Below are 24,588 nucleotides of genomic sequence, written 5' to 3' on the forward strand. Positions count from 1 at the left end.
GGGAGACCACTTGCCCTAGTATGCATGAGACTCTGGGCTTCATTCCCAGTATTACTAATAAATAGATGAATGAATACAGAATGATTCAAGACCTTTTCAAATTAGTCTATTTCTTTTTTTAAAAAAATACACACACACACACACACACACATACATAGTGTATGGGTGTTTTGTCTGCATGGATGTCTGTGTACCATGTGCATGGCTGGTGTCCGTGGAGGCCAGAAGAGGGTGTCAGAGTCCTTGGGATTGGAGTTACAGACCATGGTGAGTGGCCATATGGGTGCTGGGAATTGGATTTGGGTCTTCTGGAAGATCACCCAGTATCTCTCCAGCCCCCCAAATTAGTCTATTTCTGAAGCATCTAATGGCAGACCTTGGTGCGAAGGATGTATAAACTAAACAGACAAGGAATGTGTCTTGGTTGTACAGTGTCTGCTTGGCATGGCCAGGTCCCGGTTTTGAACCTGGAATTAAAAAAAAAAAAAAAAAAAAAAAAAGAGTGTCCAGATGCGTTTCTCATCTGCATTCCCTAACCACCTAGGGCTGGCTGTTTCAGCAGTCACAGGGAGTAAGATGTATGTACACCCCACAAGATGTAGACCAGAAGACAGAGGCTAAAACTGCACACAGTCTTCGGGTTTAAGGTCTATTTATTTATTCATTCATTGTCCCCACATTAATTTATGCACACCACAACAGGCATTTGGAAGGCATTGACAACATGAGGAATTATAGGGATTAAACTCCAATCATCAACTTAGCAGCTTTTACCACTGAACCACCATGCCAGCCCTGCCTTGAGTTTGTGGGTACCCACATATATAGTTTACAGTGTTGGGGATCAGACACATGGCCTCCTGATTGCTAAGCAAGCACTCTACCATTCAGCTATATGTTCAACCCTAAGCCTTAAAATCCTTGTGTTGTGTTTTGTTTCTTGAGACAGGGTATATGTTATCCTGGCTATCTTGAAACTCAATATGGAGACCAGGCTGGCCTCAAACTCATAGTGATCCTCCTGCCTCCTGAGTGCTGGGATTAAAATCATGTACCACCATGCCCAGTTAAAATTCTTTTTTTGGATGGGGTGTGGTTTGAGAGAGGGTTTCTCTGTGTAGTCCTGACTGTCCTGGAACTAGCTCTGTAGACTAGGCTGCCCTCAAACTCACAGAGAGAGATCCTCCTGCCTCTCTGCCTTCCTGAGTGCTGGGATTAAAGGTATGCCCCACCATGCCCAACTGAAATTCTTTTTATAAGGATTTTTTAAAATTATGTGTACATGTATTTGTCTGTGAGTGGGTATGTGCATGCATATGTAGATGATGCTTGCAGAGCCCAGAAGAGGGTGTCAGAGCCCCTGGAGCTGGAGTTAGAGGCAGTGGTGAGCCCTGCAAAATGAGTGCTCGGAACCCAACTCAGGTCCTCTAGAGGAGCAGTAAGTGCTCTTAACCACTGAACCATCTCTTCAGCCCCTAGGCCTTGAAATTCTTACTGGGCTAATTGTAGGTCAATTGACCTTCTTACCAAAAAAATTCTCTTATCTTGGCTTCTGAGATCCAAGAAACAGACACTTTGCCGGACTATCCCCTCACCTCTCTTTGTACCTCAGCTAACATAGCCACCATTGCCCAGTATGTTTTTTTTTTGTTTTTGTTTTTGTTTTTTGAGACAGGGTTTCTCTGTGTAGCCTTGGCTGTCCTCCTGTAGATCTCGCTCTGTAGACGAGGCTGGCCTCAAACTCACAGAGATCCACCTGGCTCTGCCTCCCGAGTGCTGGGATTAAAGGCGTGCGCCACCACTGTCTGGCTGCCCAGTATGTTCTTGCTATAGCCTAAATCATACTACATTATTGTTAGTGCTTAATTCTCCTCTTCCCCACCTCTTACTTCTTCTTCCCCACCCCTTTCCAGGGGCTCACTCTATAGTTCAGGCTGGCCTAGCACTATGTATATGAAGCTGGCTTTGAACTTGTAACATTCCGCCTCTTCTGCCTTAGCATGGACCACAATCCCCACCCCTGATAAATATCTAATTTCCGCCTACAGATTGTGAGCTCCATGTATCACTTATCTCTGTATTCTCTGAGCCTGGCTGTCATAACAAATCGTTGAACGAATATGAGAACACCTAGCACCATTTCACTGAACGTCTACAAGGTGTGTTGCTCACATTATGTCTTTTTAAATTTTTTACTTATGGGGTTGGGGATTTAGTTCAGTGGTAGACCAAAGGCCCTGAATTTGGTCCTCAGCTCCGGGGGTGGGGGGAATGAGGGGGGGTAAAAAAAAATGCCAGACTTGGTGCTTGTTCTCTTAATGGCCTTGAAGGTCCTAAACCCTCTATGATACCCTCACACCTCTGTACAGACAAATCTGGTTAAGGGAAGGCAATCCTTAACCAGAAAACTATCCTTAAACAAACCGCTCTTTTTTTTTTTTTTTTTTTTTTTTTTGGTTTTTCGAGACAGGGTTTCTCTCTGTAGCTTTGGAGCCTGTCCTGGACTAGCTCTGTAGACCAGGCTGGCCTCGAACTCACAGAGATCCACCTGGCTCTGCCTCCCGAGTGCTGGGATTACAGGCGTGCGGCACCACCGCCCGGCTACAACCGATTCTTTAGTGTTTGTGTTGCTGTGTAGTAACGGCACCTTCACTCGATTTTCTTGTTTGGTCCTCACTGAATTAAGTGCTGTTCTATCGTTTTGGGTCCAGTTAGGTGAATAAAGAGTTTGAGTCACGTCAACCAGGTATTAAATTCTGATTCTACTAACCTGTGGACAGCTGTGGTGGAGGAAACTTTACCTTCCTTAGATGTCCCGGACCTACATCAATGCCACAGGGAGGACAGACCAAGACTACTGAAAATAGAGAGCAAGTAGAGGTCTCATTTTCTAGCCCTGGCTGGCCTGGAACTTGCTATGTAGACCGGGCTGGCTTCGAACTCACACAGATGCTCCTACCTTTGCCCAGAAGTGATTAAAGGAACCGCCACTACAGATAGAAGGATGCCCATTTAGGCCACAGCAGCAGATTAGAAATCCTGTCGAATTCGCTGTAACCGATGCTGAGCTCGGCACACATATGACAGAGACAGGGTCCCTCGTATTACAGCTAGGGACTGGCTTCTGGCGGTAACTCTGGTCAGTTCAGTCTCTGCCAAACAGCCTCCAGCAAGCAAGAGAACAAGTGCGCAGGCGCACCTCGGGCTGTCTTTGTTTCTTAGGAAACAGCCAATCAGCGAGCTCGGCGGTGACCAATGGGAAGCGCGGATGAGCGGACCGCCTAATTTGAACGCGCCGCGCCGGAAGAAGGTTGGTTCGGTGGAAGAGGGTACGGGGAAACTCAATCCGGGGTCCGAGGGCTCCGGTCTGTGGCGGAGGGACGCATGAGGGACACCAGCGGCTGGAACCGACGAAAGGTAAGCTTTGACCCGCGGTGGGCACGGCCCCGTGGGGTCGGTGCGGAGGTCTCGGACGCGCGGGCCGGGCTACCGCCGACTGAACCAGCGCTGGTTTGGGAAGGTCAGGGACCAGTAGGAGGGCCCTTCCTGTACATCAGATGTACAGCAGATCGCGACCCCTGCGTCCACGGCCCGGGACCCATACTGGGCCTGCTCATGTACACGGATCCTTTGAAAGATGCACCCGGCTCTGTAGCAGCTAGCCTCCTCGAGCGTGAGGTGGGATTGGGTTTTCTGCCAGAACTGGGGAGCTCGGACGCCCTGCGGAAGAGAATGGGGTAGCCAAGCTCGTCTCCACACGTCTTGTCAGAGTGAATTACACAGCCGTGTGCGCCCGGGGGGGGGGGGGGGGGGGCGGAGAGCGTGGAGCGGGAGTCGGGGTTTGCTGCAACTTGATTACGAGGCACCCAGTAAATACTGTTGTGAACCAGACAGGAAAGGAATGAAAGAAAACCAGGTCTGTGTTATACCAGGAAGATCGATTTTTTTTTTTTTAAGCGTTAAACTACTGACGTGACATTTAAAAGGTAGAGCCTGGTCTGTGCCAAAGACCTTAAACTAGTTTATTGAACTTATTGGTTCTGTGCGTCACGGGGAGATGCTGTGTCATATAATTTTACTAGCAATGCCTAATATTTGTTGGGCACGTAAATGAACTCAATTTCAGGTCGAAACGAACTCATTCAAGCCTAACGATAACCTGGTGAGACAGATAATCTTACTTAACAATTTGCATATTGAGAAACCGAGGCATAGAGTAGTTACGCCTGACTCGGAGAAGACCTATCATTTTTCTGAATGAGCTTTTCGGTGTTAACACCACTTCCTTCAATCAGTCTCCCCATGCCATTTCTTCTCTGCCTATTTCATTATTGAACTCGACACCCACCCCACCCCCATCACCCCAGACAGGTTTTTAAAGTGTCTCATTCTCAATTAGTTGGTTTTTTATACTATCTAATTTATCCATTTGTACTTTTTCTTTTCACAGTCTAGGGATCAAACCCAAGACCATGAGCACTCTACCAAGGAGCTTCATTCCCAGCCCTAGTATAAATAAAGTATAGCATATTGTTAGAGACATTTGTAAAGCTTCTCTCGATCTGGTGGCACAGCAACTGTGGATAATTATCGTAATATTGTATAAACTACATTCTCCACAATCAGTGAAATTATAAATACAAGCTAGGCATAGTAAGACACTTCTGTAACCCCGGCACCTGTAATCCCAGCCCCTGAGATGCGTAAGAGGAGGATCTCTGAGTGTAAGGCCAGTTAGAGTGAAACTCTTTCAAAACAACCCCCCCACCAAACACAAACAAAAGGAAATTCACATTTGGGAATTTAAAAAATACACTGAACTCGGTTAAATAGAACATCACAATTATAATGAAAAGATAACTCACATGTTGTCAGGGATGTGATTTAGTGGCAACTGCTTGCCTAGTGTGTCCTAAGGCCTGAGTTTAGTTCTCAGCACCCCCACCCCATTGCTCCCCAAATAGAAGTTGTAAAACTTCTTAATTGATCTAAGGCCAATGAGGAGATTATATTAGTTTAAAATTCGCCTTCACACAAATGAAAACCCCCACTGAATTCCCAGATATTTACAGTCAGTTAGAAAAGCAAACATTTTCATTCTGTCTTAAGATTCTGGACTTTATGTTGAACATGATTAAAATTACCAGTACATAAAAATAAGTGTAGTTGTTAAAACTTCAAATAAAACATTGGGAACCAGAAACCAGCATATTCAAGGTCCTAAGTTCAGTCCTCAGCACCGTCCACATCCAGTGTCTATGTTTGTGTATGTGGAGGTAAACTGGAAATGGAGACAAATGTCTTTAAACTAACAAAGTATGAAATAATAAGAGCATTCCTTGTAAAACGAGGAAAGATGGAGAATGCTCACTATTGCTGCTTCCGTTCAATACTGTAATAGAGTTCCTAGCCAGAACTGTAAGACAAGAAGACTAAATCACGATTTGTAAGACAGGAAAGAACAAGCAAAGAGGCATGGTGGCATGCACTTGTAGTCCCAGCGCTTGGGAGGCTGAGGCAGGAGGATCTTAAGTTCCAGGCCAAACTGAGCAGAGTCTCTAGCCAGACCACAGAAAATGACAAGCTAAGAGAACAGACGGAACTATTAAACAGCTCAGCGCTAGGACGCTTGCCTGGTGTGTGCAACACCCGGCCCTGGATAGAAAAAGTATAGTCTATGATTTTCTATTTAAAAATCAAGCCATGCATAGGAGGAGTCCATTATTGTAGCACACTGTTCTATGGATACCAAGGTGAGGGACATACAAAGCCCAGAAGTGGGACAGAAAAACGTACTAAACTGATGGAAGGGCAGAAGTAGTGTGTAAAGATGGAGTAGTGCCTCTGAGTGAGCTTAGACTCTGGCCTTGCTTACCATCTTTTTAATGGGTTGTTTTCCTTCCATGTCACATGGAACAATCCTATTCACAGAATGAGATTGTTGAGAAAGCTAAAAGAAGCCATTTGTAAAGCATTTAGCCCAGAGTACTTAGCATACAGACACACTCAGCAAAGCACTCCGTAAATGTAGCAACGATACTTATTTCTAGGCTTTGGGGTTCAGACTGGGTTCTCTGGCCCTTATTCATTCGTAGGACGAGTATTATTCAGCATCTGCTGCATGCTGGGACAGGTCCCCAAATACCTGGGGTCCGTGGATGAGTTAACCTAAGGAATGATAAAAATCAGTGAAGAGGCTGTGGCTGCGCCTGTAACAGTCATGTCTGAAGAATGTACCCCTTCATTCCCCTCCTTCTCAGCTCTCATTGTCTGCAGGGGGATCCCCTCAAGTCCTCAGAAATTCTCCTCCAGGGCCTTCAGAAGTTGATCTCATCTCTACAAGGGTGGGCAAAAGAAGCCACCCCTAAAACATCTGAATCCTGGTTTCCCAGCCCCAGATCAGCAGCAGCACACTCGCCTCTGGGTTTTAATGAGCTGCCTAGGGTTAGAAATAGGACTTGAGTGTGCCTGCCTGAGAACCCTGAAGATCTTATTAAAGAATCATCTCCCTTGTACTTTGGGCTGAAATGCTCTTTCCAAGCGAGGATCAAAGCAAACTTGACAAACGGTCTCTCATTAATCTCCTCATCCCCCTGGGGTGGGAGCAGATTGGTAGCTGTTCTCACTGGCTCTCAAAGTGCGCAGCTGATGTGACATTGACGGGTGGTGTGGCTCTTGGAAAGACCACCCCACCAGTCAGATGCAGCACACAGACCAGGACCCAGGTGTCCTTGAGGCACCCATGCCAAGTGTTACCCTACATTCTGCACCTGGTGCCCCCAGCACTGTCTTGGGAAGAAAGAAAACATCTCATTAGGCAAACAGACTGGCCCCTCTGGCCCTCGGGAGGCGGGAGGAGAGAGCTGTAAAGGTTATGCGCACTCTTTGCCAGTGCCCTTTTTAATTTCCTGCTTAGAATGTTAGGCTGCTCTGCGCCTCCTCCTCAGCCAGAACCCTCCCCATGGGCCTCTGAAACTGCCAGGGAGGCAGCCAGTGTAGACCGAGGCTTGCTCTGCCTTTACTTCTCCCACAGAGAAGCAGGTCTCCTGAGGGTGTGAATGTAAAAACAAGAAAAAGGAACTCTGGTGTCGAAAATTAGGTGTAGTCCATACATCTGCAAGTGCTTTCAGAGCACATAATCTAGTCCCAGAAAAGGGATTATAATTATTATACAAACATAAGGGACTATTAAAACCCTCTGATCATCAGAGCATAATATATAATATCATTATCAGACAGGACAGCAGACTCTGCGGTCAGACCGCCTGGGTTGGAGCTAAGGGCTCCATCACTCACTCGTATTGGAACCTTGGGCAAGTTGCTTAACCCTCTCTGTCTCAATTCCTCACTGAAAAATGAGTGTAATAATACTATCCATCTTGTGGGATTGCAGTGGAGATAAAAGGAGATGATGTGTGCAGTGCTTTGAACAGACCTTGATAGAGTGTGCACTTGCTAATATGTTTATTATGACAATCCGATTGCTGGGACGAAAACTGGATTATACACACATAAAAGGATTATTGTTGGTTGATATCTTTCCCTTGTTTGGTGCTGGGAAGAAGTGAAGTTTAGGGGTAAAGGAACAGGAGTTTCAAATCAGCTCACTTCTGCCTCATTCCCCAAGAAAACCCCGCGCTGTTGGCCAGAATACTCAGAAGAAGCCCCACTTTGCTGAATGGCCTTCATTATGACTGATCAGCAGATATAACCTTTATTGGGAAAGCATTCATCTGTTCATATCCCTCAGGAACAGCCCCGTTACTTCCCCGTGTTAATACGTCCCGAGAACTGGGCTAAACGGACTGACTCCTGCCTGCATCCTCAAAACTCAAAGGCGAAATGAAGAGGCAGGCACAGAGGTGTGAAGGAACACCAAATGACTACAGGCTGGAAACCTCAGGAATTATTACCAGATCAACACTGGGGAATCTGTTGTATTACCGTCCGCATCAACAGATTCAGAGAGAGACACCGTGAAATCATCTCACCAAGTACCCATCCCTACATCCCTACTGGGCAGTGGAGGGTAGGCAACCAAATAAAGACAGCTGAAAATAGAAAGCAACTGTCTTTATTTGCAAACTATATTATCATTTAATTGAAAGGCCTAAGAGAATCAATGGCAGTCTATTAGAACTAATAAGAACATTTGGTATTCTAGGCAGCTGCATGGTATGCATCCAGATATTCAAAACTTTCCTATATTCTGGCAAAATATGGTTTTGAAAATGCAATTTTAAAAGGCGTCTATTCACCACATAACAAAGACTGTAATAACTAGTAATAAACCGAATCAAGAATGTACGATACTCACGAGAGGAAAATTATGAAATTTTACTGAAGATTATAAAGTTGTGAGCGCGTGGAAAGAGACAGCAGTTCTAGGTGGGAAGCTTCCGTATCGTCAAGACACCAAGTCTTCTCATATTAACCTATAAATTAAAAATAACCCAAATTAAAATCTTAGCAGGATTTTCTTCATGGAGCTTCACAAGATAATTTTAAAATCATATGCAAGGCAAGATGTCCAAGAATAACCAAGAAAAAGTGCAAGAGGTGGTCCATTACAGGGGACTCCAACCGCAGTGTGCCAGGATGAAGAGTGAAACTCACAAATAAGCACATGTCTCTATAAAAAAATTAGTTGTGTGCTGGGTGGTGGTGGCGCACGCCTTTAATCCCAGCACTCAGGAGGCAAAGGCAGGCAGATCTCTGTGAGTTCGAGGCCAGCCTGGTCTACAAAGAGAGTTCCAGGAAAGGTGCAAAGCTACACAGAGAAACCCTGTCTCGAAAAAACCAAAAAAAAAAAAAAAAAAAATTAGTTGTGTTAAATTTTGCGTTTGAAATAGGTGGGAAAGAAATCTTCAATAAATGATCTTCAGATAATTGCTTGCCAGCTGGAAAAAAGAATATAAGGAAGGAAGGTATTGGACAGGAGTATAAAAAAAAGCATTTGTTGCTTTGGAGAAGAAATGTCTTTTTTTTGTTATTGTTGTTTGTTTTGCGTTTTTTTTTTTTTTTGAGACAGGGTCTCACGATGTAGCCCTGGCTGCCCTGGAACTCACTGTGTAGGCCAGGCTGGCCTCCAACACACAGAGATTGACTCTTCTGCCTCTGCCTCCCCAGCCCAGCAAAAAAAAAAGTCTTCTTAAACATGACATAGAGGTCATAAAAAAAAGAAAAAAAAAGTCATAAAAGGAAAGAATAGACATATTTGACCATTCATTTGAATGTTGAAACTCTATCTCAAAAAAATAAAAGTAAGCCAGGAGTGGTGGCACATTCCTGTAATCAATCCCAGCACTTGGGAAGTAGAAGCAGAAAGATCAAGAGTTCAAGGCTAGCCTCAGCTACATAGTTTAAAAAGAAAAAAATAACCAGCATGGGCCCCATGGGACCCTACTCAAAAAAACAACATAAAAGTAAAAATCATTGCATAAATGAAAAAAAAGCCACCTGAGAATTGCTGACTACAGTTGTCTGCCCTTACTGAGTATAGGGGCACACAGCTGTAATCCTAGCACTTGGGAGACACCTAGCAAGTTCAAAGCTAGCCTGAGTACATGGGCCCCTGTCTCAACACAAACAAACAAGAACGTTGCAAGTTTACTACACTTAAGGCAGGTTTTCCCCTAAGAATACGTGGTTGCTTTGATATCAGTAATAGCCAATGATGTACCCCAGAGAGAGAAGACGCTGAAGTTCTAGATCTTTCAAATAGCAACTCTTTAAAATAATAGAATGGGCTGCAGAAATGGCTTAGCCGGTAAAGGTACTTGCTGTACGAGTGGAGGCAATGTGTTCTCTGACCTCTACACACATGCCTGTACTCACATATGTGAACACACACAAACGCACACACATACATGCACACACATCATACATACACAGGGACTTTTTTTTAAATAAGAAAAAAAAGTTGGTTTACATATAGAGAAAGGGGGGAGATATTTTCAAATACGTAAGTGTTTATTTGGCAAGTCCAAGAAACATAAAAATACTGAAATTAAGCTGGTCAGTGGTAGCATACACCTTTAATCCCAGCACTCAGAAGGCAGAGGCAGGTGAATCTCTGTGAGTTTGAAGCCAGTCTGGTCTACAAAGTGAGTTCCAGGTCAGCCAGAGCTCTTACACAGAGAAACCCTGTCTTGAAAAAACAAACAAACAAAAACCAAAAAAAGAAAAAAAGTCCTGGAATTAAATAAGAGAATTTGAGGGTAATAAATACAAGACACATATCCAAAGCTCAGTTGGAAGATACTCCATTCATAATAGCAATTAAATTGGGCCAGTGAGATGGCTCCATGAGTACGGTGCTCACTGCACAACTCCGGCATCCTGACTTACGTGGAAATGTGGACACAGAGAGCCAACTCCACAAAGTTGGCTTCTGACTTCCTCACACACAAAAATAAATGGACTTTTTTTTGAAAAGCAATTAAATCTATACTTGGGGATGATAGTAAAATAGTAATCACAGGGCTGGAGAAATGGATCAGCAGTTGAGAACATTAATTGTTTCAGAGGACCAGAATTTGATACCCAACACCAACATCAGGGATTCACAACTAACATCTAGTGCCCTCTTCTGGCCTCACAGGCTGTATGGGCTTGCACACACACACACACACACACACACACACACACACACACACACACACACACAAAGTGAAAATAAAATATTTTTAAAGTGTAATTACATAATATCTGGAATTTTTAAAAAAGAGAACATCTTGAGGGGCATAGAACGTGTTTGAATAATTAATAGCCACATTTTTGCCTAAAACGTTTTGCTGATTTTGGTTTTTTGAGACTAAGTCTAGCTAGCCTTGGCTGTCCTAGAACTCAGAGAAATTCTTCTACCCCTGCCTCCCAGTGCTAGGTTTAAAGCATTCGCCACCACACCCAGCCTAAACTGTTCAATAAGTATGTAATTTCAGCTGTAATCACATCAGGGTTATTTTTGAGAGGAAAAGGGTGTTGTGGGTTGGGGTTAAATTAATACGATTTTGGTTTCTTATGTATTTAGATATGTGTGTATATATGTATTTAGTGGTGCTGGGGATCAAACCTAGGGCCTTACGTATGCGAGCATAAGTGTTCCACTGCACTACAGCCCAACTTCCAGTTTACTTCTTTTCTTTCCCCTTCGGTACTAGGATGGAAGCCAGAGCTTCACGGACACTTGACTCCACCCTTCTCATTTACTTGTTATCCGAGACAGGACCTCTCTCTGCAGCCCAGGCAGGCCCCGACGCTTGGTCTAGCACCTCCTCCTCTCCTGTAGCTAGGATTATAGTCGTGCATAACCAGGGCTAGTGCCAATAAAATTTCTTAGAAAGTCACAAATAGCATAACAAATGCCTAGTAATACTAAGATGTTACGAAAAAGTCCAGTGAGGGAGTCTTGCTACTAGATTTAAAGTGTGTTCTAACAGTAGGAAAAGTATGGTGGTGGTATGAGTATAGACAAATTGTTTATTACATTTTATTTATCAAAAGGGGCCATGCTACAAAGCATGTGTTGGAGTCAGAGGACAACTTGCAGGAGTCCTGGGGATTGAACTTACGTCATTAGGCTTAGCAGCAAGCACCTTTACCTGCTGAGCCATCTCACTGCCTCTGAAGCCAAAAGGCTTAGTGGAAAATATAGGAAGTCCATAGAAGACCTTTGGAAGCATAGCCATTCGAGTATGACAAGTGTGGTATTTCACATGAGAAAAATGTGTGTTAATAATTGATACTGTTGACAGGTGGTGGTGGTGGTGGTGGTGGTGGTGGTGGTGGTGCACACCTTTAATCCCAGCACTGGGGAGGCAGAGGCAGGTGGATCTCTGTGAGTTTGAGGCCAGCCTAGTCCACAGAAAGAGTTCCAGGACAGCCAAGGCTACACAGAGAAACCCTATCTTAAAAATAATAGTGATAATAATAATAATAATTGATACTGCTGTCTTGCTCCCTTGGGGACTAAGTAAGTGGAGGTCAGCCACTTGGAAGGCGGGGAAAGCCCTTCAGTACTAACGCATCCTCTTGAGTTGGCGTGGTCCTCACCTCAGTCATGTCTCTGCACAGGTGTTGCCATGGTGATGGCTGTGGAAGACAGCGTGGTGCGTGTGGTCGTTCGGGTGAGGCCTCCCACCCCAAGGGAGCTAGAGAGTCAGCGGCGGCCTGTGATTCAGGTGGTAGATGAGCGGGTGCTGGTGTTTGACCCTGAGGAGTATGATGGGGGGTTTCCTGGCCTAAAATGGACTGGCTCCCACAATGGCCCCAAGAAGAAGGGCAAAGACCTGACATTTGTCTTTGACCGAGTCTTTGGCGAGGCGGCCACTCAACAGGATGTGTTCCAGCACACTACACACAGCATCCTTGACAGCTTCCTCCAGGGCTACAACTGCTCAGGTGAGAACTGCCTGCTGGGTAGTGGGCTTACCTATCTGTTTCTGTCTGAGAGGAGTTCCATGGATCTTCTGATCTCTCTGCTTGGGGTTTCATTCATTCACTTGACTATGCAATGCTTTCCTCTGGGTCCTAGTCTACCGTAGGAGCCAATTAGTTAGACATGGTTTTGAACTCTTGATGTGTACAACACTCTAGAGGGAAGGTGTGTGTGTGTGTGTGTGTGTGTGTGTGTGTGTGTGTGTGTGTGTGTGTGTGTGTATGCACTATAAACCCAGGAGTGTGATGGCAAGAAAAAAAAGAAAAAAAAAAAAACGTGGACCTCCATCAGAAAGCATTCCCAGCCTGGAGAGGAAGGGAAAGTCCTCAACTCCAGTGCAGATCAAGATCCTATTGCCGCCAGGCAGTGGTGGCGCACACCTTTAGTCCCAGCACTCGGGAGGCAGAGGCAGGCAGATCTCTGTGAGTTCGAGGCCAGCCTGGGCTACAGAGTGAGTTCAGTAAAGGCACAAAGCTACACAGAGAAACCCTGTCTCAAAAAAACCAAAAAAGAAAAAAGAAAAGAAAAAGATCCTATTGCCCTGGACTCCACAGACTATAGGGAGCCAGGATAGGTCCAGAGAGAACACCGGTGGACTTGAGCACTGAGGGAATACCCGTGGTAGAAGCCTTGGTACTGTGGTCATAGACAGCAGGGGAAAGGGACTTGAGAAGGTTGAGCCTGGTGGCAATATGCTGGGACAGCCCTCGGAGAGGTGGGTTTGGCCCAACTGCCTCCCTCTTCCCCATCTTGTCCCTTATAGTGTTTGCCTATGGAGCTACTGGGGCCGGGAAGACACACACCATGCTGGGAAGGGAGGGAGACCCTGGCATCATGTACCTCACCACCATGGAACTATACAGGCGTCTTGAAGCCCGTCAGGAAGAAAAACAGTTCGAGGTCCTCATCAGTTACCTGGAGGTAGGGCTGCCACTTCTCTGGCCCACGTCATACTTCATTCTCGGAACACCTGAAGAGGCAGTGGAGTGGTACCTGGGGAAGAGGGTCCAGGGCACACAGATAGAGCCCAGTGAGAGACCACGTGAGGGAACCCTGTCCTCCCTGCCCTTGTCATCTGACACAACCTGCAAAGTGCTGCTCTCAGGGCCACTGTCTCAGCACCTGTTCTAAGTCTGTCCCCTCCGAGTCCCCCAGTCTGTGCCCTGTTGCTATCCTGGGGCGGTGCTCTTCCTCGGGTCTCTTCCTCTTCTTCTTTTTCCTAAGGTATATAATGAGCAGATCCATGACCTCCTGGAGCCCAAAGGACCCCTCACCATCCGTGAGGACCCTGATAAGGGAGTGGTGGTACCGGGGCTTTCTTTCCACCAGGTATGCACTGGGCCTCAGGTGTGGCCAGTCACTCCGCTGGTGCTCTGGGCTTCCCTCAAATGGCAGTTTGGGAGTCTCCTGGATGCTGTAGTGGTGGTGGTGGTGGTTATGGTGATGGCGGCAGTGGCGGAGTAGCAATAGAGGGTGACAGGCTCTGAAGGACAGTCTTTCCTGCCAGGAGAAAAGCCCTGGTGGTAAGACCACAGCCCCTCCCTGGGTATCTCCTCTGTAGCCAGCCTCAGCTGCACAGCTACTGGAGATGCTGACCACAGCCCCTCCCTGGGTATCTCCTCTGTAGCCAGCCTCAGCTGCACAGCTACTGGAGATGCTGACCAGGGGCAACTGCAGCCGCACACAGCACCCCACGGATGCCAACGCCACGTCTTCCCGCTCTCATGCCATCTTCCAGGTGAGCAGCAGCATGTGCTCAGCCTAAGACTGGGGGTCCTGATGTCTACATCCCTCACTTCTACCCTCTGCCCCCAGATCTTTGTGAAGCAGCAGGACCGGGTTCCAGGACTGACCCAGGCCCTTCAAGTAGCCAAGATGAGCCTGATTGACCTGGCTGGCTCAGAGCGGGCATCTAGCACCCATGCCAAAGGAGAGCGGCTACGGGAGGGTGCCAACATCAACCGCTCTCTGCTAGCCCTCATCAATGTCCTCAATGCCCTGGCCGATGCAAAGGTAATGCACAGCAGACTCAGCACCTCCAGAACAGAAAATGAGCACCTGAATCAGTGGTCCCTTTCCCAGCACGGGGCAGTCTAACCCAGCTATCCACTTACTGCCCCAGGGCCGCAAGTCTCATGTGCCCTACCGAGACAGCAAACTGACCCGCCTGCTCAAGGACTCCATTGGGGGCAACTGCCGCACCGTGATGATTGCGGCCGTCAGCCCTTCCAGCCTGACCTACGAGGATACTTACAACACCCTCAAATATGCTGACCGTGCCAAGGAGATCAGACTCACGGTACATGCCAGCAGGGATGTCCTGCATGTGGAGGGAGCCCCAACCTGAGAGGAGGTGGGGACAAGCCCTAGACAGCCCTTAGATTCCTATCCGTTGTTCCCGGGCACAGGAAAGTTCCCTGGACTCACGAATGGTCTTTGTGATAGAAGCAGTAATATTCTGTCCTGAGGAAGACCTCAGCTATACTGAGGCAGGATATCCAGACTTGCTACAGGCAACAGAACCCTATTTCCAATAAAGTAGTATCAATACCTATATACACTGACTCAGACAAAAGCAGAGGAATTCTGGTCTCCCCTGCCTGTCTCTGCAGTGAACCATGCTTATGTGGAGCTGCTACAGAGCAGGCCATTGCCTGGCTAATGTGAAGGTCAGAGTCAGGGTTCAGACCCCACACAATCCTCTGCCCTTTGCTGTGGTCCTAGGCAGTACGTTACAGTAGACCTCTGGTCCGTTACCTGAGTTGAAAGAGTTAGTCACGGTAACATGAGTGAGGCTTCCCACACAGCCTGTGGTCATGGTGATCATTGTCATTTGTTTAAATAAACAAACATCTCTTCTGTGCGCCCCACCTCAGCTGAAGAGCAACGTGATCAGCCTGGACCATCATATCAGCCAATATGCCACCATCTGCCAGCAGCTCCAGGCCGAGGTGAGGAGCAGTTCTGGAGGCAGACTTGGGGAGGGGACAAGAACCAGAAGCTTGGGGTCCTGCTGGCTTCTGTGCCCACCCCTGGTGCTTGTGGTCATCCGGGGCTCTGAGGACTGGGATGCTCTTGTTTCAGGTGGCTGCCCTGAGGGAGAAGCTCCAGGTGTATGAGGCAGGAGCCCAGGCCCAGCAACAGCACTCCCCACGGTCCCCCAAGTTGAGCATACCACAACAGTGAGTGTGCCTGCCCTTTCCTGCCTCACCCTTCAAATCAACTGCAGAGAGAATGAGCCCCATTCTTTTCTTGCCCCTTGGTGGGCTACGAACCTTTGCCTGTGTTCTAGCACCTAAAACAAGGGGTTCCTAGCCGGGGCCAGCAACTAGCAACTAATAGTTACCTAGATGAAGCACTAACACCCAGCCATATAAGCAAACAGTGTCCCCTCATCAGGAGAAGGTCCACAGGGATTGGGTGTCCTTGTCTCTTAAACCAGAAAAGTCACTGACACCTCCCACTCCCCCCAACGGCTACCATTTGTTACTCCAGAGTTGCAGATGGACTCTGCCACCAGATACCAAAACATTCCGGCCCCCCTGCTTATTCTCCCTCTTAAACCTCTCAAAATTCACTTCCTCCTTAGCCTTCCGAGCTCCCCATTACAGCCTGGGAACTGCAGCCAGTCCTACACCCCAGGACTCCATGCAGAGTGTGGAACCCTTCAAGAGGAGAACCTGGAGACAGAGGCCCAGGAACAGAGGGTTGTGGAAGAAAATGCTTCAGAGCAGGAGCAGTCCCTACAGGACAAGCAGGTAGCACTTGTGGATGTGAAGCCTGGGCCTTGAGAAGACTTGGGCTGGTGGAATATCATTAAGGCAACTCCCCTTTCTCTTCACAAAGTCCAGGTGCTTTGTGTTTGAAAGTGGCTGCGAGAAGGGACAGAGGATTCTATTTCTTTATTTGTGAACATTTATTTATTTTTTTTGTGTGTGTATCCATGCCACAGTGCATGTGTATAAGTCAGAGGACAATTTGTGACAGTTTATTCTCCTTCTATCATGTGGATCCCAGGGATTGAACCCAGGTTTTCAGGCTTAGTGGCAAGCCCCCTTGTCTGCTGAGCCATGTCAGCAGCCCAGGGGAAGGATTTTAGGAGATCATCCTGGCTACACTACTAATGCCTCCTTCTCTAGTTTCCAACCCAGATGCCAGAGCCGGACCTGCCAGGGTCGCCTAGTGTGACTTTGCAGCCGAAGTCGGTCATGAGCCAACACTCGCCACAGAGACTGGACGGGGATCATTTTAAGCAGTAGGTGTCTTGTCGGCAAGTGAGTCCACGGTGGGGAGTGACAGGTTAGCCTCCTCGGATAGGAGCTGATGTTCAGAATGTCATGCCAGTCGGTTCTGAGCTGACAGTTAAGTCCCGTTTTCTTTCTAGTTTTGGTTTTTTGAGACACGGTTTCTCTGTGTAGCCCTGGCTGTCCTGAAACTCACTCTGTAGACCAGGCTGGCCTTGAACTCGGAGATCTACCTTTCTCTGCCTACCTAGTTCTGAGATTAAAGGCCTAAGGCACCTTGCCTAGCTTCAAGTCCCCGTTCCTCACCCTCACCCCATGGCTGTTTTCCAGCCCTTGCTGTGATCCTGGACTCTGTCTTCTTACTGTCATCACTATTCTGCCACCGTTGGCAACACAGTCACATGTGCACGCACACGCACACGCACACACACGCATGCACACCCACCCTGACAGACAGCAAGAACTGAGCTAGGTCGGGCAGGCTGTTGGGGGTGCTGGCAGGCGGCTGGGGCCCAGTGTCTTTGCAGAGCGGCTGTCCCTGTACAGCCAGGAGGAGCCAGGCCGCAGGCAGAAGGGGGGGTAACCATGAGTCAGGTTTTCCAGTGCATTCTCAACAACAGATTGCGGCTATTTCTTCTCCAGAAGTAAATAAGATCCTCCACCCTTAAGCCAAAGAGGGAAAGATTTGGACCATTTCTTCTGGGCCACACAGAGGGGCTTTTCTCTCGTTTTCCCATGGCCCCCAGTGCACCAATCCCCTGCCACTTAGCGTTGCTACTGTCAGCCCCACTCTCCCCTCCCCTGCACGGTTCACACTAGGCAGTGTATTTAAAGCTTCCGGACAGAAGGGCCTGCTTAATTTTATTTCTTGTCGGGGAGTGTCTGTTCCCGACTCAGCAAAAATGCTGCGGCCTGAATAATCAAAGGCTCATTATCTGTCTCCTGCTGCCAACTCCCTGGACCCTGAGTGAGGAGGCAGAGATATGTGGGTGGGGTGTCCCATTGGCCTCCCAACTACTGGCTCCCATGGATGACGCAGTATCTTTCTGTTTGGTGTCCCCCATTATAAAGAGAGGTTACTTGGTCATCACTTTTGCTCTGCCTGTGATTTGAAAATCATAATTCTTTTTTTTGGTTTTTCGAGACAGGGTTTCTCTGTGTAGCCTTGGCTGTCCTGAATCTTGCTCTGTAGCCCAGGCTGGCCTTGAACTCAGAGATCTGCCTGCCTCTGCCTCCCTAGTGCTGGGATCAAAGGTGTGCACCACCACTGCCCAGCTGAAAATCACAATTCTTTTTTTTTTTTTTTTTTTTTTTTGGTTTTTCGAGAGACAGGGTTTCTCTGTGTAGCTTTGTGCCTTTCCTGGATCTCGCTCTGTAGACCAGGCTGGCCTCGAACTCACAAAGATCCGCCTGCCTCTGCCTCCCGAGTGCTGGGATTAAAGGCGTGCGCCACCACTGCCCGGCGAAAATCACAATTCTTATGCTAAGTTCTTTGAGATGAAATACTAATAAAATATGACAAAGGATCCCAAGTCTCAGTTGCTGCAGAGCATTGTGGTGTCCTGTGCATTTGGAAAAGCTCTGATAGCCAGATAATAGTGATTTCCCTTGAACTTCATTAGAGCTCAGAGTCTTAGGCCACCAGGGCATGGAGCAGATTGGAGAGTTTTTTTCCAGTTCAGTTTTTCAAGACTTTTTTTTTTCCCCCTGTGGTAAAAATCTTTCTTTTTTATTTTATTTATTTGTTTATTGGTTGGTTGGTTGGTGTTTTTTTTTTTTTTTTTTTTTTTTTTTTGGTTTTTTGAGACAGGGTTTCTCTGTGTAGCTTTGCGCCTTTCCTGGAACTCGCTTTGGAGACCAGGCTGGCCTCGAATTCACAGAGATCCACCTGGCTCTGCCTCCGGAGTGCTGGGATTAAAGGCGTGCGCCACCACCGCCTGGCAAGTTGGTTGGTGTTTTGAGGTTAGGTTTCTCTACATAACCCTGGCTGTGCTGGAACTCACTATGTAGACTAGACTGATTTCAACTCAGAGATCACCTGCTTCTCCTTCCCACGCTGGGATTAAAGGCAGGCGCCACCACCCCAGGCGTAAAAAAGCCTTTCTTCACGTGAGGTCCGATGCCGAGGTCCTCCACACAGGACAGACAAAACAGGTGCTCTGTCTTACACGTGCTGGAAACCTCATTTGAAAGCCCAGCTGTCCATGTGTCAACTGGGGAGCTGTAGTCTTTGTCCAGGGCACAGAGCAAGGACAAGCCCAACCCGAGTCGTCTGACACCCAGGCCCATGTATTTCTCCCGATGCCCACTCTTTTTAAGAGTTCACATCGGGCTGGAGAGATGGCTCAGAGGTTAAGAACAAACACTGACTGTTCTTCTAGAGGTCCTGAGTTCAATTCCCAGAAACCATATAGCAGCTTACAACCATCTATAATGAGCTCTGATGCCCTCTTCTGGCCTGCAGGCATGTGTGCAGACAGAATACTGTATATATAAAATAAATAAACATCTTAAAAAGAAATAAAAAGAGTTCAGATCTTAGCCAGGCATGGTGGCACATGCCTTTAATCCCAGCACTTGGGAGGCAGAGGCAGGTGGATCTCTGAGTTTGAGGCCAGCCTGGTCCACAGAGCAAGTTGCAGGACATCCAGAGCTACACGGAGAAATCCTGTCTTGAAAAACAAAACAAATTCAGATCTTCCTCATAATAGAGGCTCAAAAAGATACCGAGTTTCCGCTGTGTCCTTGTTAATTAATGTCCTACCTGCTTTCACAAAGAAAGGCCTTGAGGCTGCTTTGGCAAATGAGTTTGTGTTTCCTGAGCACACACTGACTACGGCCAGTGAAGAGGTTCAGAGTCCAGACAGGTGGTTACCTGGGGATAAATCATTTGCCATGAATAATCCTTACCAAGGTAATTGTGTTTATTTCTTTTATCACAGGCGTGCCTTAGAGGAAGAAATTTTACTTTATGAGAATCTAAATTTACAATATCAATAATCACATTACCCTCAGAATTTCCTCTAAATAGTCCCCTGGTACATGTGAAATGTGTGTTGATTTTCACACACTTTTTCAGGATCCCAACCATTAGCTAGAAAACACATCTCCAAATGCATTTCCAGGGTCTTCTCAAAGCCACAATCAACATAGCCTCTTATTTAGTCTCCCCTTATTCCAACAAGGTAGACACCATTTCACAGAAGTAATAGTTTACCGTGTGCCAGGCATCCTTTAAATATTCTGCATGTAAAATGAGTCACTTAGGCCAGGTATGGTGGCTCACACCTTTAGTCCTAGAATAAGGGAGGCTAGACAGGTGGATCTCTGAGTTCCAGGCCAACCAGAGTTATGCGGTGAGATCCTGTCTCAAACCATAGTAACAAAGCCAGGTGTGGTGGTGTACCCCTTTAATTCCCTCCGTTTGGAAGCAGATGTAGGTGAATCTTGGATTTCTAGGCTAGTCTGGTCCTAACAGAGCAAGTTCCAGGATAGCCAGGACTACACACAGAAACCCTGTCTTGAAGACCCAATAAATAAATCTGTAAATCAATACCTCAGTTAACGTTGCCAGCAGCCCTGTGATGTAGTGGTACTTGTTACCACCCCATCTTAAAGCTGTTGAGACTGAAGTTAACAGGTGCAGTGAAGACCCTGCGGACGGGACATGTTGAGCTGGGATTTGAACAGGACTAATTGGATCTGGGTTCTTTTAACTATTGTCTTATCCTGAGGGGAGAGATGATAGTTCTGTAATCCTAGCACTTGGGAGTTGGGGACTGGAGGGAAGATCAGGAGTTCAAGGACATCCTCAGCTATGTATCGTGTTCAAGGCCACTCTGGGCTACATGAGATCAAAAAGACCACAGCACTATTAAGTGGCAGAGCTGAGGAGGAACTCAGCTCCCAAGTTCAAGGCCACTTGGCACCTTTTCTCTATTTCCCAGGTGACTGTCTTTGACATAGGGCATGAATAATAGGTGACACCTCCCACCATTACCTGTGGAGGTGTTGGCCTTTGGTAAGGGTATGCCAAAACAGGATTCATGGCCAGGAGGAGGGTGAAAGCAGGTAAACTGGTCTGGGGCAAGGCAGGAGGGAGCTGGCAGACTAGCCAGGTATAGAGTGATGGACAGTGTATAGCACAGAGACCTGCTCAGCCTGGTTCTCAATAAGTTACATACAGATTCTCTTCCGTCTGTTCCAGGTTGGCCCTCCGGGTGTTGTGCCTGGCCCAGCAACAATACTCCCTGCTGCAGGCAGCCAACCTCCTGACTCCTGACATGATCTCAGAATTTGAGACCCTGCAGCAGTTGGTGCATGAGAACACTGAACCTGGGGCTCAGAGCCCCAGGGCTCCTGGTCGGGCGAGGGGGCACCCCCTAGCTCAGGAGTGCTCAGAGTCCAGTGAGTGTCCTTTTGCCTGTCTCGCCTGCTGTTGGATCTCTAAGGCTCACCTATAGCCACGGGGTGGGCTGGGGCCTCAGCTGCTGGGGCATGCTGTGTGGGGGACTGGAACCTCAGACTGGCTTTCTATGCACAAACAGGCCAGAGAGAACTGAGGAGTTAAGGGCTCTCTCTGCCTCTGGGGTCTGCTCCCATGTCCCATACACTCCTCTCTGGCCAGCCCCAGGTCCCTTCTCACATGTTCCTTCCCTGTCCAGAATCTTCAGGGTACTGTGGTCCTGTCACCCGGACCATGGCAAAGCAACTGAATGGCCTCACGCACACCCTGGGAGTCCCACTCGGACCTGACTGCACCTCAGACAAGACATTCCAAAAGCCCGCCGAGGAGAGGAAGAAGAAGAGGAAACTGAGCCCCACAGAGCCGGGCAGTCCACCAGCCCCGACTCAGGAGATGAAGCGCCAGCGCCAGTCCTTCCTCCCCTGCCTGAGGAGGGGATCTCTACCTAAGGCCCAGCCTGCCTCCGAGCCCAGAACCCCCAGAGGAGAAAGGGCCTCCTCCCCCTCCTCCCGGGTCTGCCCAGCTACTGTCATTAAAAGCCGGGTGCCCCTGGGCCCTTCTGCCTTACAGAACTGCTCCACTCCTCTCGCCCTACCCACTCGTGACCTCAACACCACCTTCACCGTCTCCGAAGAGTCCCCCTTCAAACCCAGCTTCCATGATCCTGTTGGCTGGGAGGAAGTCCCCCAGGAGCTGAACTGCACAGACCAGCCCTTCATTCCCAGGTGAGTCCCAGAAGGTGGAAGGCAGCTGGCTCTTGGAACAGAGGCATTTGCCACCTGCCTCCCCTTGGTCACTCGTCAGCCTTGTGCCCAGGCCCAGGAAAGCAAAGCATGCAGTTGTGTGGCACCATGGCTGATTGTAGAGTACCTGGTGCCCGTGCCTCATCCTGCCAACTCTGTGATGGTTCATGGCATGCTCCTGAGTAGCTAATGGGACGCCAGCTTAGGAAGGGTCATCAGGGAAGCAGGAATTAACAAGCCCAGCTCTGTCTGTTCCTAGGCTTTGTTTTGGTTCTGGAACCCACAGACAGATACCTATTTCATCTACTTGTATTCCAGATGTTTCTATCCCAGCATCTGGAATAGGGAAGGAAGGCTGAGTGTGGTATTGCACACCTTTAGTCCCAGTACTCAGGAGGCAGAAGCAGGCGGATCTCTGTCAGTTCGAGGCCAACCTAGTCTACGTAGTGAGTTCCAGGATAGTCGGGGCTCTGTAGAGAGACCCTGTCTCAAAAGACCAAAAAGAGATGTGGCACACCAAGAAAGGAAAACTTTTCTTCAGTATTTGCTAGTGCAAAGGTGAAGCCGTTACCTTTGCCCTTGAACTGCATGATAGGGGAAGGGAATGGCAACAGCTCAGGACTGAGCAAGCGGCAGGGCTATGAGGCCGAGGCCGGCAGACTGCCCACCCACAGCCCCACACCTTCCATGTCCTCTGAACCAGCTCAGTAACAAGCTCAGAGCTGGGCAGGTGGAAGGGTGAGATTGCTTGAACTCCAGCTCCCAGGACACACCAGAAACTGACATCTGGATGTTCTCCCAGAACGGGGCTGTCACTCAGCTGTCAGCCCAGGCTAAGAGAGGCAGGGAGAGAGGCTACTTCTGAGCAGGAAGAAGCCTCAGGTCATTTGGTCCAACCTCCCTCCCTGCAAGCTCAGGGCTGGAGAGGAGACTGGTCAGTAGCATTTCTGGCTCCCTCCTGATCTGCCTCTCCCACCCCCACAGTGCACCTGTGCTCACGTTCACCATGAAGGGCCCCAAATCTTCTCTACCTACAACCACTGCCGGCAAGAAGAGGCGTACTGTGAGGTGAGGCTGGAGGTGGGACAGAAAAGCCCTAACCAGATCAGTGGGCACCAACTAAGCCCAGACCCCCACCCGGTTTTCTCTAGACTCCTTGGAGAAAGCAGCCGAGGTCCTGTAAGCAGGCCCAGCATTTAGTTCTCTGGCTGGAATCATCTCTGGTTTTCCCAGAGAAGATATGGGCCTTAGACCCCTAGCCATGAGGGAGATAGGCATCGTTCATTGGCTGATGCACTGGTCCGACTGTCTCTCTCACCAAAGCTTCCTTGTGTGCCCCTCATTCCACAAGCCTCTCCTCATTGCATCTGCCATTCTCAGGTGGTTTTGAAAACTGCTGTTCAGCTTCTGCCCTTGAGGTTTAGTGTCCAGCTGCCTCCCTTCCATGTACACCCACAGTCCAGAACATGCCTGTGACCTTCCCACCTTCCTGCCTCCCTGCCTCCCTGCCTTCAGGTCTTCAGTTTCCCGAGGCCGCAGCTGCATTGCCCGCCTCCCCAGCAGCACTTTGAAGAAGCCAGACGGACCCTTCACAGTCCCAGGTAACTGGAACTAGGGACAAGTAGAGCTGAGCAGTGGTGGCGGACGAAAATGGAATGTAGGACAGGGTGAATGGAGACCCAGGTGGAAGAAGGACCTGAGATACTTCCAAGCATTTCAGGAACCCTGATGAGGGAGGAGGAGGATGGGATGAGAGGCAGGGGGTCTGGGACATAGCCTCACTTTGTCCTTCTGTACCTCTCTGTGTCTCACTGGCCTACAGAACCACCCTTGAGTCCCCACTGCCTTGGTGACCAGAGGACTCATAAGGGACTGATTGGTGTGACAGAGTGCTGTTAACTGGGTATCCTGACCACGAGGCCTCCAAGCTCATCCTGATCCGCCAACACCTCTAGGCTGACAGCGTTCTCTGGTCTGGTGCTGCCAATACCATGAGCCCTGATCTGCCCTCCTGCCCTTGGAACAATTAACACCAACATGCCTTGCCGGTATTAACACCCCTCCCCAACCATCCACCTGCTCTTTGCCTCTTTAGTAATCTGTTACACTCAGCTTCTTGACATATATATATATATTCGTTTGTGAGTATTAAACATGTGGCTATATTAAAGGATCCTGTCATGCTTTCTCATTCCCAAAGCCTTCCATGCAAGGAACTCTTATGCTCTGTTCTCTACCCCCGAACCTCATGTCTGACATCAGACTCCACAGTGAAGGTGGAGGATGAGGACAAGTCCTGCTCAGCTCTTCTGGTGTTTGAGATGGGCATCTTCAGCCCTGTGCCCACAGCCTGGGGTGGGAACGCCTCACCCCTTGATGATATAGCTCATGACAGGTGCTTTGGTTTATATTATTTTCACTCACTAAACACGAGCCATACACCCAGTGTATAAGAAGAGAGGGGAATGTAGCATTAATGTTACCACTTATATATAAATGCTAGCTAGTTACATTGGTATTTAAGTGTCCTTGACTTTTCCATATATGTGTATTTATATGTAAATATTTATATGTATATACACACAGGTGTATGCCTATAGATCTATAGGTTTTTCTCCTGTAATGATTATTAAATCATCTGCACCTCTGGAGTGTGTTCTTCCTTCTATACCCTCAGAGGTTAGTGCCACTTTCCTT

General features: G+C 48.1%; 1 protein-coding gene across 1 annotated transcript; it reads left to right on the plus strand.

Moving 5' to 3' along the window:
- Positions 1–585: 585 nt before the first annotated feature.
- On the plus strand, positions 586–24,539 carry Kif18b (kinesin family member 18B). The gene is made up of 17 exons (XM_052756978.1): positions 586–2,159; positions 3,223–3,417; positions 12,076–12,402; positions 13,203–13,360; positions 13,664–13,768; positions 14,067–14,177; positions 14,255–14,452; positions 14,562–14,738; positions 15,316–15,390; positions 15,524–15,621; positions 16,029–16,197; positions 16,579–16,694; positions 20,891–21,090; positions 21,348–21,873; positions 22,876–22,959; positions 23,407–23,492; positions 23,714–24,539. The coding sequence occupies exons 3-17, from the start codon at positions 12,084–12,086 to the stop codon at positions 23,788–23,790; spliced, it is 2,499 nt and encodes an 832-aa protein (XP_052612938.1). The 5' UTR covers positions 586–2,159; positions 3,223–3,417; positions 12,076–12,083; the 3' UTR covers positions 23,791–24,539.
- The last annotated feature ends 49 nt before the right edge of the window (positions 24,540–24,588 follow it).

The sequence above is a fragment of the Peromyscus californicus genome, unplaced genomic scaffold (assembly GCF_007827085.1).
Source record: "Peromyscus californicus insignis strain IS unplaced genomic scaffold, ASM782708v3 Scaffold_3__1_contigs__length_106647218, whole genome shotgun sequence".
In the NCBI taxonomy this organism is placed as follows: domain Eukaryota; kingdom Metazoa; phylum Chordata; class Mammalia; order Rodentia; family Cricetidae; genus Peromyscus; species Peromyscus californicus.

What these genes read in the sequence shown, in the direction of transcription:
- Kif18b (XM_052756978.1), top strand. Translation starts at nt 12,084, where the DNA reads ATGGTGATGGCTGTGGAAGACAGCGTGGTGCGTGTGGTCGTTCGGGTG. An exon ending in CGGGGCTTTCTTTCCACCAG is followed by an intron (nt 13,769 to 14,066) that starts GTATGCACTGGG and finishes TCTCCTCTGTAG; the next exon opens with CCAGCCTCAGCTGCACAGCT. An exon ending in CCAAGGAGATCAGACTCACG is followed by an intron (nt 14,739 to 15,315) that starts GTACATGCCAGC and finishes GCCCCACCTCAG; the next exon opens with CTGAAGAGCAACGTGATCAG.